Source organism: Bubalus bubalis, chromosome 3 (assembly GCF_019923935.1).
Source record: "Bubalus bubalis isolate 160015118507 breed Murrah chromosome 3, NDDB_SH_1, whole genome shotgun sequence".
Taxonomy (NCBI): Eukaryota; Metazoa; Chordata; class Mammalia; order Artiodactyla; family Bovidae; genus Bubalus; species Bubalus bubalis.
This window is the reverse complement of record NC_059159.1, coordinates 24,648,988-24,664,041: the sequence shown is the minus strand read 5'-3', so window position 1 is coordinate 24,664,041 and position 15,054 is coordinate 24,648,988. Positions and strand designations below refer to the sequence as shown.

The following is a 15,054-nucleotide window of genomic DNA, read 5'->3' as shown; positions in this document are numbered from 1 at the left end:
GACTATAGCACGCCAGGCTTCCCTATCCTCTCCCAGTTTGCTCAAATTCATGATTCATGTCCATTGAGTCCGTGATGCTACCTAACCATTTCATCCTCTGCTGCCTTCTCTTTTTGCCTTACGAAACAGCTCTTACTTGATAGGACGGACCAACCCCTTCCAACTAGAGTTGGGGCAGGAGAGGGTAGGAAGCCATTGTAAATTGAAACAAATTAAGAGCTCAGCCTTATTCCCAGAATTCTATTCCACCCTACAGAATAAACTCTAGTAGCAGCAGCAGCAGCATCACGGAACCAGGTCACACAGTGGTACATGGGGAGTTCCAGATCACAGGTTTTCATGATGGAGAACACAGCCTCCAGCCCAAAACCTTGTCTGGTAATCTCACAGACTGCCAAGTGGCCGTTCATTACTTGGGCATTTGTAAAGTACCTACCATAGATGGGCATGAGGCAGTTCTAAGAACCATCTGGTACCTTAAAGCATTCACCACTTCATACGCTTTTGGTTTTTTGAGGGAGAAGATTCTGGTCACCTCAGCCGGAAAGGATTTCAAATGCCTTAAACCCTGGGGTCACATTGTCTGTTTCTCTAATTCTGGGGCCCTGCTGTTACAATGCAGTGCTCGGCGTGTGCCAGTCCGTCCATCTCTCAGGTTTCCATCACTCTCGTCACCGTGACTACACTCCAGCTGGCAGGTGGGACCACCAGAGAAGTTAACAACACAGTCAATGTTAAAAATGTAGTTTGCCGCAGGGGGACAGGTAATGAGCTGGGCCATATGACAAAACCCACCTAGCCCTGTGAGAAAAAGTCCAACGGACACTGAATTCTTCCTCTAAAAGGATTCAGCTGGCAAACAAAAAGGTAATAATAAACTCCTTTTTGGAAGATTTAATGCAGTTTTTAAGACTGTACTGTCAACCTCCCCCACTCTTCACCCACCTTCCCATAAGAGCTTTGCCTTAGCCACATGGTCAGTGCTCTCCTCTTGGGGCCTATTTCCTTTACACTCAGTTTAAATTCAAAATAGGGAAAAACTGCACTTGAGAATGAATCATTCATTTTATTTTATTTTGTCATGTGCTCACAGCATCTTTCTTTCTCTCTCTCTCTCTCCTCTCCCTGGCAGGTCACAGAGATAAATTAAAAATAAATCTACAAGGAAATAATTTATAAAAGCACTTCCCAGGCTCATGCCTTCTATCCCTACTGCTCAGTTAGAACACCTCCCCCTCCAAGTGGGGAAGAGAATCAGTGCTTCCCCCACTTGAACTCATTCCTGTTAGTCTGGGGCAGACCATGCTCTAGACCCAGGCAGAGGTGGGGACAGCAGTAGGCAACAAAGACACTGGGGTCCAGGAACCACCTGGTCACCTTGGCACTCCCCTCTCTGCCTCCCCCAGGCAGTCCGCCGGAAGCTCTTGCTAAACCGGGGTACGGAGAAGCTGCCTGTGGCCAATAGCCTTGCGGAAGGGGTACCCTCAGCCCCTCTTACATGCACTTCTCATTCTCCTAGAAAGAAACCCAAAAAGAAAGCAGACAGAGACCTCGGGACAGAGGAGAAAAATCCCAAGTGTTCACACGATTACATGGAGTCTTTATGGCAAACAGAACATTTAGCAGCTTTGAATATTGGGGTATCTCCTTTTTACTCAACACAAGCATTCTAGACCCTATAAGTGAAACAGGGCTCAAACCCTAAAAAAAAATCAAAGCGCAAGAAACTCTAAAAGGACTAGTTTTTGTCGTTGTTGCTGGGTTTCATATTTTTTGTCTTTCCAGTGACAAGCCCAGTTGGTAGGGGAGGCCTGAGGGAAGGGTCACTCCCCAGTGTTGTGCTGAATACTGCCTGGCTTCTCCACATCACCCCCCTGCCTCAGAGCAGCTCCCAGGAGGCTGCAGGCCCAGCACCCCAGCTGCAGAACTCCAGGCAGCCGGTGAGGGGCAGGGGCACGCGGGCAGGAAGAGAACAGCGTTCGCATGCAGGCTCTGATGGAGATGTGGGAGCCTCAGCGCAGGGGTGACTGGGCACAGAGGAAGTTGGATGGCAGGGCAGTTGAGTGACATGCTTGGTTGGGGCTGCTGCAACACAGGGCCTGTGACCCTTGCCTGTTTACTATTTCATCCTAACTCTTCAAGTCAGTGTCGGGTCCCAGTGGCTCCCCTATGACCAAAACCTCACAGAAAATATCATCCAAGAGCTCCCCTTCAGGGATGCCAAAGTGCAGGGGCAGGAGAGCTCAGAAGCCCCTTCCAGAACCCACTCCGTGTTCCACCCCTCGCCTGGGGTGAAGTGGGGTTTACTCACACCAAATGATCTAGTCTCCCCTAAAACCTGATGCCTGGAATCCTGGCCAGAGCCAACTTAACCTGCCCTTTGATTTTCTTCCCGCTTTGATTTTTCTTCCCCTTCTTTCCTTCCCTTCCTTCCCGGAAATGAGACTGACTTTCTACTACTTCCCCCTCCTCTCACAAGTCCCTTCCTTCCCATCTGCCGGCCTCCAGCAATGCCAGCACCACCCTTCCCCTGAAGGAAAGGGGCAGGGGTGAGGGCCCTGTCCACCCAAACGGTCTGGCCACTTCCACCCCCCTCAGCGGGGGAAGCTGAACCAGACAGCGCCTGCCTCTTCCTGTCCACTGACCCGCAGTCATCCCCTCTGAGAAGATCTATTGGATAAGAAGGCATTAAAGTCCCCGCTGTAGGTCCAGGTCCAGGCCCAGCCCTTCTCCAGTTCCCATCTCGGTGAGCGTCAACCCCCTTCCTCCCCAGGCTCACTTTCTCCGGTCCTTCGGCTTCCTCTCCTGCCGCCGGGCCTGCTGGTCGGCCAAGGTGCGGGGGATGAGGAGGACGCTGCCGTCCCCGGCGTACTGGAGCGCGTACTGACTGGGCGAGTAGGGCCGCCCGTTCTCATCCCGCAGCCGCCCAAACACCTCCTGGTACAGGCTCTGGACCTTCTGCTTCATCTGCCGCAGGGACCGGAGGAACTCCACCTTCTCACGCAGCAGCCGAGCTTTATCGCGCTGCAGGTCCTCCACGTCCCGCTCCAGGTTCAAGATGGTGTCCAGCTTGCGCTTGCGGCAATTCTGCGCCGCCATCTTGTTCTTGCCGCGGCGCCGGATGTCACGGATGAGGCTCAGCTGGGCCTCGCTCAGCTGGTACTTGGACAGCAGCTCGTTGAACTCCTCCACAGGCAGGTTGATGATCTTGTCGTTGGTAAACGGGATCTTCATGGCTCGGGCTCGATGCTCGTCCCGGCTCATCTGCTTGTCCAGGAAGTCGGCCTGCTTCTCCTTGCTGCCCTTCTTGAGAGTGCTGGGGGGTGGCAGGTCGGCGGAGTCGAGGGCACTGGGCGCCATGTTGTACGTGTGGTTGTGCCCAACGTGCTCCAAGTAGGGCAGGCAGGAGAGCTGAGACGGGTCCTGGTAGCTCATGCGGCAGAACTTGGAATACTCAGGCTGGTAGCCCACAGCGCCCTCAGCCTCTTCCAGATCCAAGGTCTCAGAGTCTGAGCTATAGCCAACTGCACCTTCCTCAGAAAAGGAGGAAGAGGCTGAGGAAGAAGCAGAGGAGGACGAAGAGGAGGAAGAAGAGGAGGAGGAAGAGGAGCTACCTTCGGAGCTGCTCAGGGAGGAAGGGCTATGGCTGGAGTCCAAGGAGAGGCCTGAGTCAGAATCAAATTCTTCTTCGAGCTGGGAGGCCTGCACTGGGTTAAAGCCTTCTTCTATGGCCAGGTCCATCAAGCTGATTTCATCCAGCATGGCTTCATCTAATAGACCCCCCAGCGGATCAGGCAGCTCAGGGCCAGCTGTGTCGTTGGCCGTGCCATTGAGCTGTGGCGGAAAGAAGAGCCCCGCCAGGTTGGTGGAACCAAAGGTGGAGTTGAGGCTGGTGGAATTGCTGGGGACCAGCGGGAGCAGCGTGGAACTGCTGGCCACAGGCAGGCTCTCCACCTCTGGGCTGAAGAGTGAGAAGTCCTGGCTGCAGCCCCCCAGGGATGCCTGATGCAGGCTGACATTCTGATTGATGGGAGTGTTGGGGGCAAGGCTGTAGTTGGTGCTCAGTGGGTCTCCTGGAGGGGCATTATACAGGACTTCACTTGTTGATGTGTTCACTTCCATGGCCTGGGAGGAGAGACGAGCGTCACCATTCACTCTGGGCAGATTCCCTCCCCTGGTGTGGCTGGGGGCTCACACTAGCAGGCACCCAACACAGGCATGGCCGCCTGGGTATAAATGCAAGAGATGGGAAACCAGAGCCCATCAAGTGGGGCTGGGAGCAGCCTCAGTTCCCAGCCCCACTTGATCTACCATGCCTGGCAGAGATGGGTTCCTCCCTGTGAACTTCCCCCAAGGCAGGACTGATGGGCTCCCGGTCACCTCTGGTCAGACTCCCCCAGCATGGAGGGAGAGGAAAAAAGCTCCTGACACTGCAAAATCAGCACAGTGAAGAGAACACCTGGGCCTGCAGCAAGACAGCCTAGCTGCACCACTTGCTGGAAGACCAGAAGCATTTCACTCAGCCTCTCTCTGAGTTCAGTGTCCTCACCTTTAAAATAATAAAAGGGCTGGTGAGATGATGAGAAGGCCAAGTGACATGACAATGGCTGCAAAGGACTACAGGAATGTCAGCCTGTTTTAATGCTCAATCTAGGAAACCGCTAGCCACATGATTACCTGCCTGAAGGAAAGGAAGAAGGTGCACCTAGGAGGCAGGCCTGCGTTAGAAGCCTCAGTCCCAGGGCTGCTTTTCCCAAACCCCAATCCTGACTGCACCCACTACTGCCCCAGTGAGACACCTGGACAGTGACATCTCAGTATCCCCACTTTCCTTATCAATCAGAAAGGTGTTACTCTTTCTTTACCCAGAAGTGGAAAAGCAACTGAAAATGAAGATACCCCACACAAAGTCCGACATGTTTGTGCCTGGTTCTGATAATCCTACCTGCATTTCCATGATGGACATGAGATCTTGCCACTGCTGTTCCAAATCAAATGGCGACTCTGTCCCAGTCAGCAGAGGAGACAAAAGGTTGTTCTGAAGACCTGGGGGCTCACTCTCACTAGGCACTGCTTCTGTTATGCTGGAAATGTCTGCCGGAAACTAGGGCAAAACACAGAGAAGGTTTAACAGGGGAAGAGGAAAGACCACCTTCTGCTTCCTCCCAGAGACTACCGCCTGAGGCTCTGTATCTTCCTTCCTCTGCATTCACCCCCAGCAGCCAGGACAGGGCCAACACCAAAAGCTGGCCCCTCAGGCAGCCGCAGACACACACCACGTGCAGGCTACCCTGCTGGCTCAGTGGGCTCTCCCTAGAGTCCTGCTCACCTCAGCATTCTCCCCAAAGGGGCAGGTGGCCTCCAGCAGCCTAAGGCACTCTTCCAAGGACAGGGCTGTCTGGTCCTCCCCACCAGGCACCTGTGGCAACAGCAACTGTTAAGTCTGACTGACCCAGGCCTTGGCTGCCTGTGGGCCAAAGCCCCTTCCCCAGCCTTTCCAAGGGAAAGCTGGAAGGAGGCCTTGTGTGGTCGTAGGGCTACACTCTCCCTACGTCCCCAGGCTGTCGGCTGGCCGCAAGTCCCAAACTCCAGGGGAGAAGAGAGAGAGTGGGAGGGTTCTGATGCAAGCAGAGAGCCACTAGGTGCTCTGCCTCCCCTGTGCTGTTCTTTATAAGGTGTGGTCCCTCCACTGCTGCTGCGGCTCTTCCACTCCCACTTCCTCAGCCACCACTGTGACTTAGAGATCCCAACCCAAGAGATACACATTCAGGCCCATCCCATACACACACACTGCCTTCTCTAAAGAGAAGTTTCTAGAAGTAGGCAGAGGGGGGAGTACCTGCTCAGGGAAGCTCTCCCCAGTCTCTCCATCCACTAGCAGGTTTCGTGCCAGAGCTTCTGCACCCTCGCCTGGCCACGTGTCCTCTTGCTCGGCCCCATCTCGCAGTTCCTTATCCACATCCTGCTCTTTCTGGCGATGACTGTAGTCAAAAATCTCACGCCCAGCCCCCAGGTCAATATCCTGTCGCCAAAGGATGTCAATCAGATCTATGTCCTGAAAGACAGAGCACCATGACTTTAGCTATGGGGTCCAGGGGCCCCTCCCTGTCCTGTCCCTCAGAAGTCCCTCCAAGCATCGCCCCAACTACTCCTGGCTGGGGTCGCTCCCAATCTACACCTGCCAGCTTCCACTGCTGTCCCCTCCGCACCAGCAAGGATTCGTTCATCTACTTCCAGACACCAGCCTCCAAAACAAAAGAGAGCTAGCAAAAACCTCTGCATGACTATCATCACACTAGCCTGTGCACTTAGGATCTGGACCAGAAACACAGCCAGGCCAAAAGGCAGGGCAATCTCACCACAACCTAAGAAGGAAGGGCGAAGCAGAAGACACCTCTCATTTTGGCAATGGGAATCCCTTAAAACTTGGTTTGTAGAAAGATGGCCATGGCAAGCAAGGGTGAACTGTGAAGCTGAATCGCTTCGCAGTGGCCAGGCTTGCATCAGCCTATGGTGCCATTGTATTTGCATAAAGGGGTGGGGTGGCCTGGAGAGGAAAATCCCTGCATTTGCAACCACCTGATGCAACCAATGACAACCACAGGCTACCTCCAGCCCTTCCTACAGCCATTCCCCCTTTCCCTGGCTGAGGCAGGAGTACGGATGAACACCCACAACTCTTAGCCCAGGCTCACCTCAAGATCCATCCCTGCTAGAATGCCCACTCTCAGCTGATCCCAGCAAGCCGCCTCAATCCCCGGAGAGCCTCAGGCGGTCAGATGATCCTCACTGGGCACCCCACCCCTGCCAAGGCCAGCCCCACAGTGTCCCCTCACACCAGTGCTCACTCCCTTACCACACCCCAGGACTCACTGACTGCCATCAGTCAACCCACTCAAGGACATAGCCCCCATCACCGCCCAGCCACAACTGCCGCCTTGGGCACCAAAATGCCTCCCTCCCACTCTACCCTGGCGCCTGCCGATCAGTTCCTGCTCCAACTGCCACCCCCATTGCCACCCAGCATACCAGCATACAACCCCAATAAATAAGAGACATTTGGATTTCCTATACATTCATGTGGCTGAAGAAACCCTGAATTGTTGCCTTCTGCTCAGATGTTAAAAGGCAGATACTTTCCATAAAGCATTATCCTTAGTTTAGAGCTTAGACCCACCTCCCTAGCTCTGACCCGACATCTCTTTCCCACCGTAACCCTAATTCTAAGACCTCCCAGGTGTCTCCCACACCCCCAGTCTCCCCACACACACCAACCTGAACAGAAGCCCTGGACCCAGGAGCAGAGGGGGGCTGGGCCACCCGGTGACCAGCCACCAAAGAGTTAAGGGGCCGGCTCCCTTTGGCATGGCCCCCACCACTGTGAGAGCTGCGGTCCAGGCGGGTCATGGTCTGCGAGATGAGCCCCAGGGCAGCTGGTGCCGGGCAGCCGGACAGGGGGCTCCAAGGAGCTCTTGGCTCTCAAGGAGCAAACCAGGCTGGAAGGGTGGCCCCTTGCTAGCTCCGAGGGGCCCAAGGAGGGTGCCCCGCCCGTGCTGCTGCCTGGGCGGCCCAGCCCAGCCCCCTTTCTCCATCCTGAAGCAGCCCCCTCCCACCTCACAACCCCAGTTCCACTCAGGTGCCTGGCAGCCCCCACCCTGAGCTCACCGCAGAGGCTGCAGTGAGATGGGACTCCCACCCCATGCTCCGTGCTCAAGCTGCAGAGGAAAGCAAGCTCCCTCCTGGGCCTATCCTCCCGCTCCTCCCTTTCTCCCCCTTCCCATGCCCCCCAAACTTGTTACCTAGGCTGCAGCAAGGAGCCAATCCCCTCCCCCTCCCACCCCGCAGGTCACTGCTGAGGCTGCAGAGAGCCAATCCCCTCCCCCAGGTCAGCAGCTGGGCTGCGGAAAGAGCCAATCCCCTCCCACTGTCGTTACCTAGGCTGCGACGAGAGCCAATCTCCTCCCCCAAGTCTCCGCTGGAGATGCGGAAGGAGCCAATCCCCTCCCACCGCCTGTTACCTAGCTGCAGCCGGGAGCCAATCTCTGCACCAGGGCAGCTGGAGAAGCTGCCGCAAGGAACCAGCCCATCCCTGGGCCGCCTCCGTCTCCTCAAGGAGACGCACCCAGGGGCGGGCAGCCCCACCCAGCCCAGTCAGCCAGCCTGGGTGGCGCAGTGAGAGAGCCCTGGGGGGAAGGGGTGCCACTCTCCCTCCTGTCGCATCCTGCTTACCCAGCCCACTCAGGACTGGACAGACACTCCTCCTGCAGCTTCCCTGGGAATCTAAGTTCTTCCCTGGAAGTGGAAGGAGTTTTCCCATTCCTCCCTAGGGCTGTGGCCAGTCATCCTCAAGCCCAAGGATCAAAGCTAGGCTGGGCAGGAACCCAGTGCGCCCAGATCCACTGGGAACCAGGGGCTTTGTCACCCCAGAGCAGGCCAGATGAGAGGAAGGGGGAAGCCAACCACACACACAGGCAGGGATGTCATGGCGCTGGGCAGGCCTAGGCAAGAGGGAGACAGGAGCCTGAAGGCCAGCATGAAGGGTGCGCTGCAAAGTCCAGGACACAGAAACATCCCCTGCCCCCCCACCCCCACCCCCCTTAACCCCAGCTGTTTTCAAGAGCATTCTCTGCCTGAGCCCCAGCTCACATCTCTAAAGCAGAAAATAAGACCCTGGCAGAATCAGGGTCACAATTCTGGCTTCCATCCTCACTGCTGCTCCCCTTGCACCTAAGGTCAGGTCAGGGACAGTATGTTCTCCACGGTCACAGACTGCTCCTCCTCGCCTGCTAAGAGCTGTACACAGGCCACCCCCCGCTCTGGGCAGAGTGCCAACCTCGAGGGGAACCCTATCCCTGACAAGAGCCTGGGCTATAGCTGTCCATCGAATAGGCCTGGCAGCAGGGGAGTGCTGCCACCCCGGGGATAATGCCAGCTCCAGCAGTGCCTGTCACATGCTCTGGACCTGGGTATTTTTATCCCTGAGTTGCTGAGGAAATGTTGTTCTAGACACAATAATCCTCCCTTCCCCCACACCAGCCTGGGCCCCTAATGCTAACCCATCCTCAACCTCCAAAGGGAACAGTGAAGGCCTGGGGTCAGGAAAAGAATGAACTTCATGAAGGCCAAGAAATGCTGGGCAGCAGGGTCAAAGTCCCAACTCATCGAATTATGTTGAAAATGTCCCATCCCATCCCAGGAGAGCTTCCTGCAGGAAGAGGAATGAAGCTATGCCTGCAGGGTTCCCAGGAGCAGAGTTCCCAAGCCCAGTTATACCCAACCCTTGAGGAGCTACCATGGGGTAGGAGGATGGAAGAGGAGGCTGGGAGGCACACTTCTTTAGATCACTGTGCCAGACTGGAGCCCATTTGAAGGAAAAGAACAGAGGAAGCAGAAGAGAGGTGGCACTGGAAGAATCTCAGCACAGGCTCTGCAAGGCAAGGAGTGCTCACAGGCCCCTGGCTCAGATAACTCTAGTCTCCCTCAAAGGAGAGCTAGTTTGAGCCAGCTAAGCACACAGCAACCCTGACACCATGGACATTTGCGGCCAGGTCAATCTGTTATTTAGGGGCTGTCCTATGCTTTTTAGGAAATTAGCAGTATCCCATGCCTCTCCCCACTAGATCCCAATTACACCTTTTCAGTTGTGACAACCAAATCTGTTTCTAGACACTGCCACATGTCCCCTGATACCACAAAATCATCCCCAGTTGAGGACCACGGGCCCAGAGGAAGCCACATGATTTGACACCACTACATGATTTGACAGTCACTAACATTCAGAAAACTGAACTCAAGAACAGACTTGAAGGCAGGATGGGAGGCAAAACCTGGTCTGATTGGTAGAGAGAGCCAAGTTCTACAGCTTCGATAAAGTTTCAACGTATCTCCACACCCTCTTCTTCCCAAACACTCCCCCCATGCACCCTTGCTTCAAGACTCAGCCCTGGAAAACCCAGCCCAGTGCAATCCCTCTTTCCCTAACAGCCAGGCAAGCAAAGCAGACCTTTTTCCAAGCTCCTTAAGACTGCACGGCAAGACAGGGTCAAAAGCAGAGTTCAAAGCCATCTTATCACTGGTGGAGCAGGAGCAGCAGAAGCCATTTAACACTCTTAAAGGCAACTGCATCACCTTCTTTCCAGAACAGAATGTCAGCCACTCGTCAGGAGTTCAGATCTCTGACAGTTCAAAGCAAGCTGACTTCAGCAGCAGAATGCAGTTTCTCTTCTAGCTTCCAGCCCTCCCGTCCCTACTCCCTGCAGTGGGCCTTTAGCAAAGAATGGGAGCCTGGCCCTCTCCTGGCCAAGAATAACTATCTAAATCTACCCCCTGGCTCAGGCCCAGGAGAGCCGACTTATCAGGACCTTACAACAACATGCCTGACCACAAAGGAGGAGAACTTTAGGATACGTATGTGTGTTTTGCTGTGGGGGGAGGTACAAGGCAACAGTCCACAAAATATCTGTGTCTTAGCAACAGATATACAGCACATCAAAGCCCATCACAACATGACTCCCTCCCCCACCCCAGGCCTCTAGGACTCATGTTGAAATCCAAGCAGTAAACACACAGGCATGTTCTAGGAACCTCCCACTGCCCTGACAGTACATTTAGAGGTGGGTCGATTCTAGTCTGACAGTCCAGCCCATTCCTAACCAAGAACAATACCCGAGACTCCTTGGAACCTCTCTGGTTCTTTACAGGGCTTAGTACAAAAACCATACTCTTTCAGGACCAGCCCAACCCACCCCCCAACCCGACCCTTCCCACCACCCCTCCACATTGCCACTAACCTCTTTGGTTAAGTCTCCACTGACTGGAGGGGCTACAGCTCCCAAATCCTCCAAATCTTCACTGAATCCCTGCTCCGTTTCACTTTCTCGCACCCCGTTGTCTGGGCCTGTCACATCTTGGAGACCACTGGAACTCTCGAGGGCGAGGCCTGAGCTGGGCTGGCTGCCAGAGACAGACCCCTCTGGATCCCGATGGACCAGCCAGGCGTTAACCTCAGTAGTTGGCACCTGGAACCTGTCCAGGGCCCTCACCTGATTGAGGAGTCGCCGGGCAGTGAAGTAATTGTCCAGGTCTATGCTCTTGGGGTGGATACCATAGCCATCCAAGGTATTCCTCAGGTTGTGGAACTGGGTCTGAGTATAGGCAGAACTGGGCCCCAGGATGATCTCCCGAAGCGGGGGTAGCTGTGAGGTCAGGTAAGTATCCACGTCCACCCGCACCCCAATCAAACTGAGCAGAATGGTGAACTGGAGGAGTCCTTCCGTTAAGTATTTCTTCAGAGAAAGCATTGCTGAAGGACCAGAATGTTTATGTTTTTTGGTTTTTAAATCTTCTGAAAGACAGATCAAGGCCACTGCTCTGCTGCTCCAGCCAGCAAGTCACCCTCCTCAGTGCCAAACCCTGTACCCCACCCTGGCAGAAAACAGGGGCTGAGCTCCCTGATGGCCTCAGAGGAAAACACGCCCCTTGGAGCCAAGGCCACACTCCAGACCACATTCACTTTTCCCTTCTTGACACCTCACCTCTGAAAGTACAACTGTTGCTAACCCAGTCCAGGCCCTCAAGGCCCACGTGACTTACTGTCTCCACAGTCCACATACAGTCACTTCCTCACTCACATTAGTTGTCCTCTCTGTAGATTCTGCAGATTCCACCGCAGGCTGTTCTCAGAAACAGCTGATGATTTTTTTTTCCCCCCTCCTTCTCCTTCCTAAGGTTTATTTTCTTTGGCTGGAGCTACAGGCCTTTTGTCTTGGGTCAGAGTGTCCCGCCTCCTCCACGCTTACCAGGGGGGTTTCCAGAGAAACCTGAAACAGGAATCACAAAAGCAACGGGATAAGGTTCTATATTTTTCACACCAGGTTCAAGGCAGAAGGTAGGAAACATATTAAAAGGCCACTTTTATCTCTTTATTAAAAAATAAATCCAGTTATTATACTCCCAGAAAAACCACAAAATCCTGTACAAATAGAACAACTATGAAAGGAAGGTACTGCTCACAAGGGATCTCAATATCTGGATATTAATTTTGTGATGCTCTAAAAGGTAGCTCATTTTAGATAAGCAGATAATGCCCAGGGCATCCAAAATATTTTACATGTTATCTGATTTACCAACCCTCCCCCACCCCATTACACACTACCCAGCTTCTATTTTTAGCATGAGAAGTCCATTTCCTATCTTAACATAAAGTTTGTTTCCCATCTCTCAGGATAAAACTGCCTATAATTCTTGTCCCTTCAAGTTCTTAAGAGGAGAATTTATTAATGCGTGGGAGTGTGAAAGGACACCACCACAGAAAAGAATAACACCTTTTGTTTCCCAGCTTTAAAATCTGATTTCTTTCCTATTACTTTCACATAAAAAAAAAAAAAGTGGGGGTACTGGCGGGATGGGAAGGGGCCTGTGATATGATTATTCTGTCCAGAATCTGAATACGCATGTTTTATTTTCATTCATGTGACCTTCTGATCCAAATTAGAAGGATATGGCCAACTCTTCAACCCAGACAGCCAAGTGGGGAGGGAGTAAACCTGCCTTTCAGTTCTAGTTTCTACTTTTGAGCTTCCATTAACCTTATAAACCAAGACATAGCCCTCTGATCTCCAAGGCTATTACCCACCTACCAACTTCATCCTAAAGGGAAAAAGACAAACACACACATACCCAAAGACAGACAGAAAGACAGACACACACACCCCTTATCTGGTTAGAGTAAACGTAACTGCGACCCAGAATTCCTGCTTACACTACCCTCCAGTTCTCACGCAATTTACTACTAAAAACCTCCCAAGAGCAATTAAGTTCCAGAAACCGGACAACGTCCCTTAAAGATCGAGTAATGCCAGGTCTGAGCCCGGTCCCACCCTGCCCCCGGATACCCGAGTCCGGCTGGGACCAAGTCGCCATGCCGCTCCTGGCGCCTCGGCTTCTAGCCTTCTGGGCAGCAGCGAACAAGTGCTACTTTTCTGGCCTTGACCCACCGGGACGGCCAAACCCCACCCCGCCCTCCGCCCCTATGGCCCCACCCCGCTCCCAAGCATGGGCTTAACACCACGCCTTCTCAGGCCCTCAGCCCTCCCCAGTCCAACCCACCCCGGAGCTGGAATTCTCCACGGCCTTTCGGCCCCTCCCTGCCAGGCCCAGGGCCCGGCCCCGAGGCAAACCCCGCTCGGCCGCCCGCTCCCGCCTCCTGCCCCTGAGCTCCACCCCGCCGCCCTTCACTCTGAAAGCCTCGATCCCGCGGGGCTGCGCCCCTCCCGTTAGGGAAAGAAATGTGCTTGATACCCGCTGCTGAGCTCGGCGTCCGCCGCTGCCACCACAGCAAGCCCTCAGCCCGAGTCCAGGCCTTGCAGCCGCCACCGCCGGCCGGCCTAGAGCTCGCCAGCCTCCGCTTCCCTCCCCGCCCCCTCCTTCCACCTCACTCGGAAGCCCGCCCTCCGCATCTTCCCCGAGAATACGTTTCTCCAATCAAAGAGCCGAGATCGTGGCCGTCGCCGGATGTCGCTTTGACTGATAGTAAAGAGAGCCCAATAACTGAGTATGCCTCCTTCTCCCTTTACCGGTTTCTCAAGACTGACATGGTCCATGGCCCAATAGGCATGTAGGCCCGCCCCGCGGCGTGGGCCCACCAATAAGTGGGGCGAAGGCCACAGCGCCCGGTGTTTGGGACCCCTCGGCCGTGCTTCGGCCGCAGGCGGAATTACAGCCTGGGCATGGAGTGAAATAAACGGGTTGAGCGCTTCCAGTGCATTCTTTGGCGGGTATAAGGGCTTAGGGCTGAGAATGGGAGGTGGTATCACCGCCGGAGCGCGGAATCCCCCCATTGAGGGTTCCCACGGTGACTTGCAAAAGTCCAGTGAGACCTGAGAGGCCGAGGTAGGGCACAGAGCATGTGTTTCGCGTGGTGTGGACGCTCGTGCCGCCATCTTGGGTGCTGGAAGCGGAAACCGCTCTCCCAGCTTCCGCTCCATGCGGGCCTGGCACTGGGCCCTTTGCCAGTCAGGGATCGCTGCGCCCCGTGTCGGGTGCAAGTCGTGTGGACGGGTTGCCACTACAGTGTTGGGACGTTGGGGATATGAGCGATGTGGCATAATAGGTGGTTTTCGTCACGATACAAACACCTTTTCCTCTGCTCTTCCCCCGCCTAACTTGCCACGCAGGTTAGTTTTGCTTTCCAGAAACTCCTCAGTTTCTAGTGTTCTCCAATCTCTTCTAACCAACATCTTTGATTTCCGAACGTTGGTTTACTCCAGCATCACCTTGGGGAGTTTTTAAGTTTGCATATTTTGAGGCATCACACCAGAGTTTCTAATTCACTTACCTGGGGTGGCAGCGTGATAACCTCACCCGTTTAGTAAACGACCCATAGTGCGAAGACCCCTTTTAGACAAGCCCTGAGTTGGAGTTCGTAGCACGTTGTTTCTAGCTGTGGGACAAAGAGGCGTCGACTCAAATTCTTGACTCCCTAGAAGATCCTGCTAATCTAGTGGGCAAGTCATTGGTCCTTGTGCAACGAAGGACAAGGCCAACTGATAACTCATTTGATGAGGTCGAGTCCATCACATGTTTGGAGTTAGGCAGCTAAATCTGGGATGGTTCACAGATTATAAATCATTTTCACTATACAGAAGTATAACCATTGAATTCTCTGAAAACTATTGAGCTACCCATTTCAAAGATGGATTCAGAGAGCACATGTTTTTTTTTCTCTATTTGTCTTCCAGAAAATGCTAAAATATGAACTCCATTGAGGACTAGAATTTTGTGCATTAACGGTTGAATCTTCAAAGCCTAGAACTGTGCCTGCAATAGTAGACACTCAATAAATACTTGCTAGGAGTTCCTCAGGGGTCTAGTGGTTAGTGACAGGGGCTTTCACAGTGGCCTGATCGGGAACTGAGATCCCACAAGCCCACAGGGTAGCTATAAATAAATAAATAAAATCTGAAAAAAAAAAAAAAAGCCTTGCTCAATAATTGAAGGGGAACTCAAGCAGCCCTGTGATTAAAAGTTCTTGTTAAAAACAGAAATTAATCCTTG

General features: G+C 53.7%; 1 protein-coding gene across 5 annotated transcripts; it reads right to left on the bottom strand.

Annotated features, from left to right (window-relative positions):
- Window positions 1–1,057: 1,057 nt before the first annotated feature.
- NFE2L1 (NFE2 like bZIP transcription factor 1) lies at window positions 1,058–13,454 on the bottom strand. 5 transcript variants are annotated; one of them, XM_006074307.4, is made up of 6 exons: window positions 13,300–13,454; window positions 10,791–11,819; window positions 5,840–6,055; window positions 5,330–5,419; window positions 4,946–5,104; window positions 1,058–4,125 (listed from the first exon to the last, which is right to left on the bottom strand). In XM_006074307.4, the coding sequence occupies exons 2-6, from the start codon at window positions 11,298–11,300 to the stop codon at window positions 2,776–2,778; spliced, it is 2,325 nt and encodes a 774-aa protein (XP_006074369.1). In that variant the 5' UTR covers window positions 11,301–11,819; window positions 13,300–13,454; the 3' UTR covers window positions 1,058–2,775. The 5 variants fall into 5 exon arrangements, with proteins under 5 accessions (XP_006074369.1, XP_006074368.1, XP_044794993.1 ...); XM_006074306.4 differs by lacking the exon at window positions 13,300–13,454 and adding an exon at window positions 12,894–13,045; XM_044939058.2 differs by lacking the exon at window positions 13,300–13,454 and adding an exon at window positions 12,894–13,045 and having other exon boundaries at window positions 5,840–6,022.
- Between the last annotated feature and the right edge of the window lie 1,600 nt (window positions 13,455–15,054).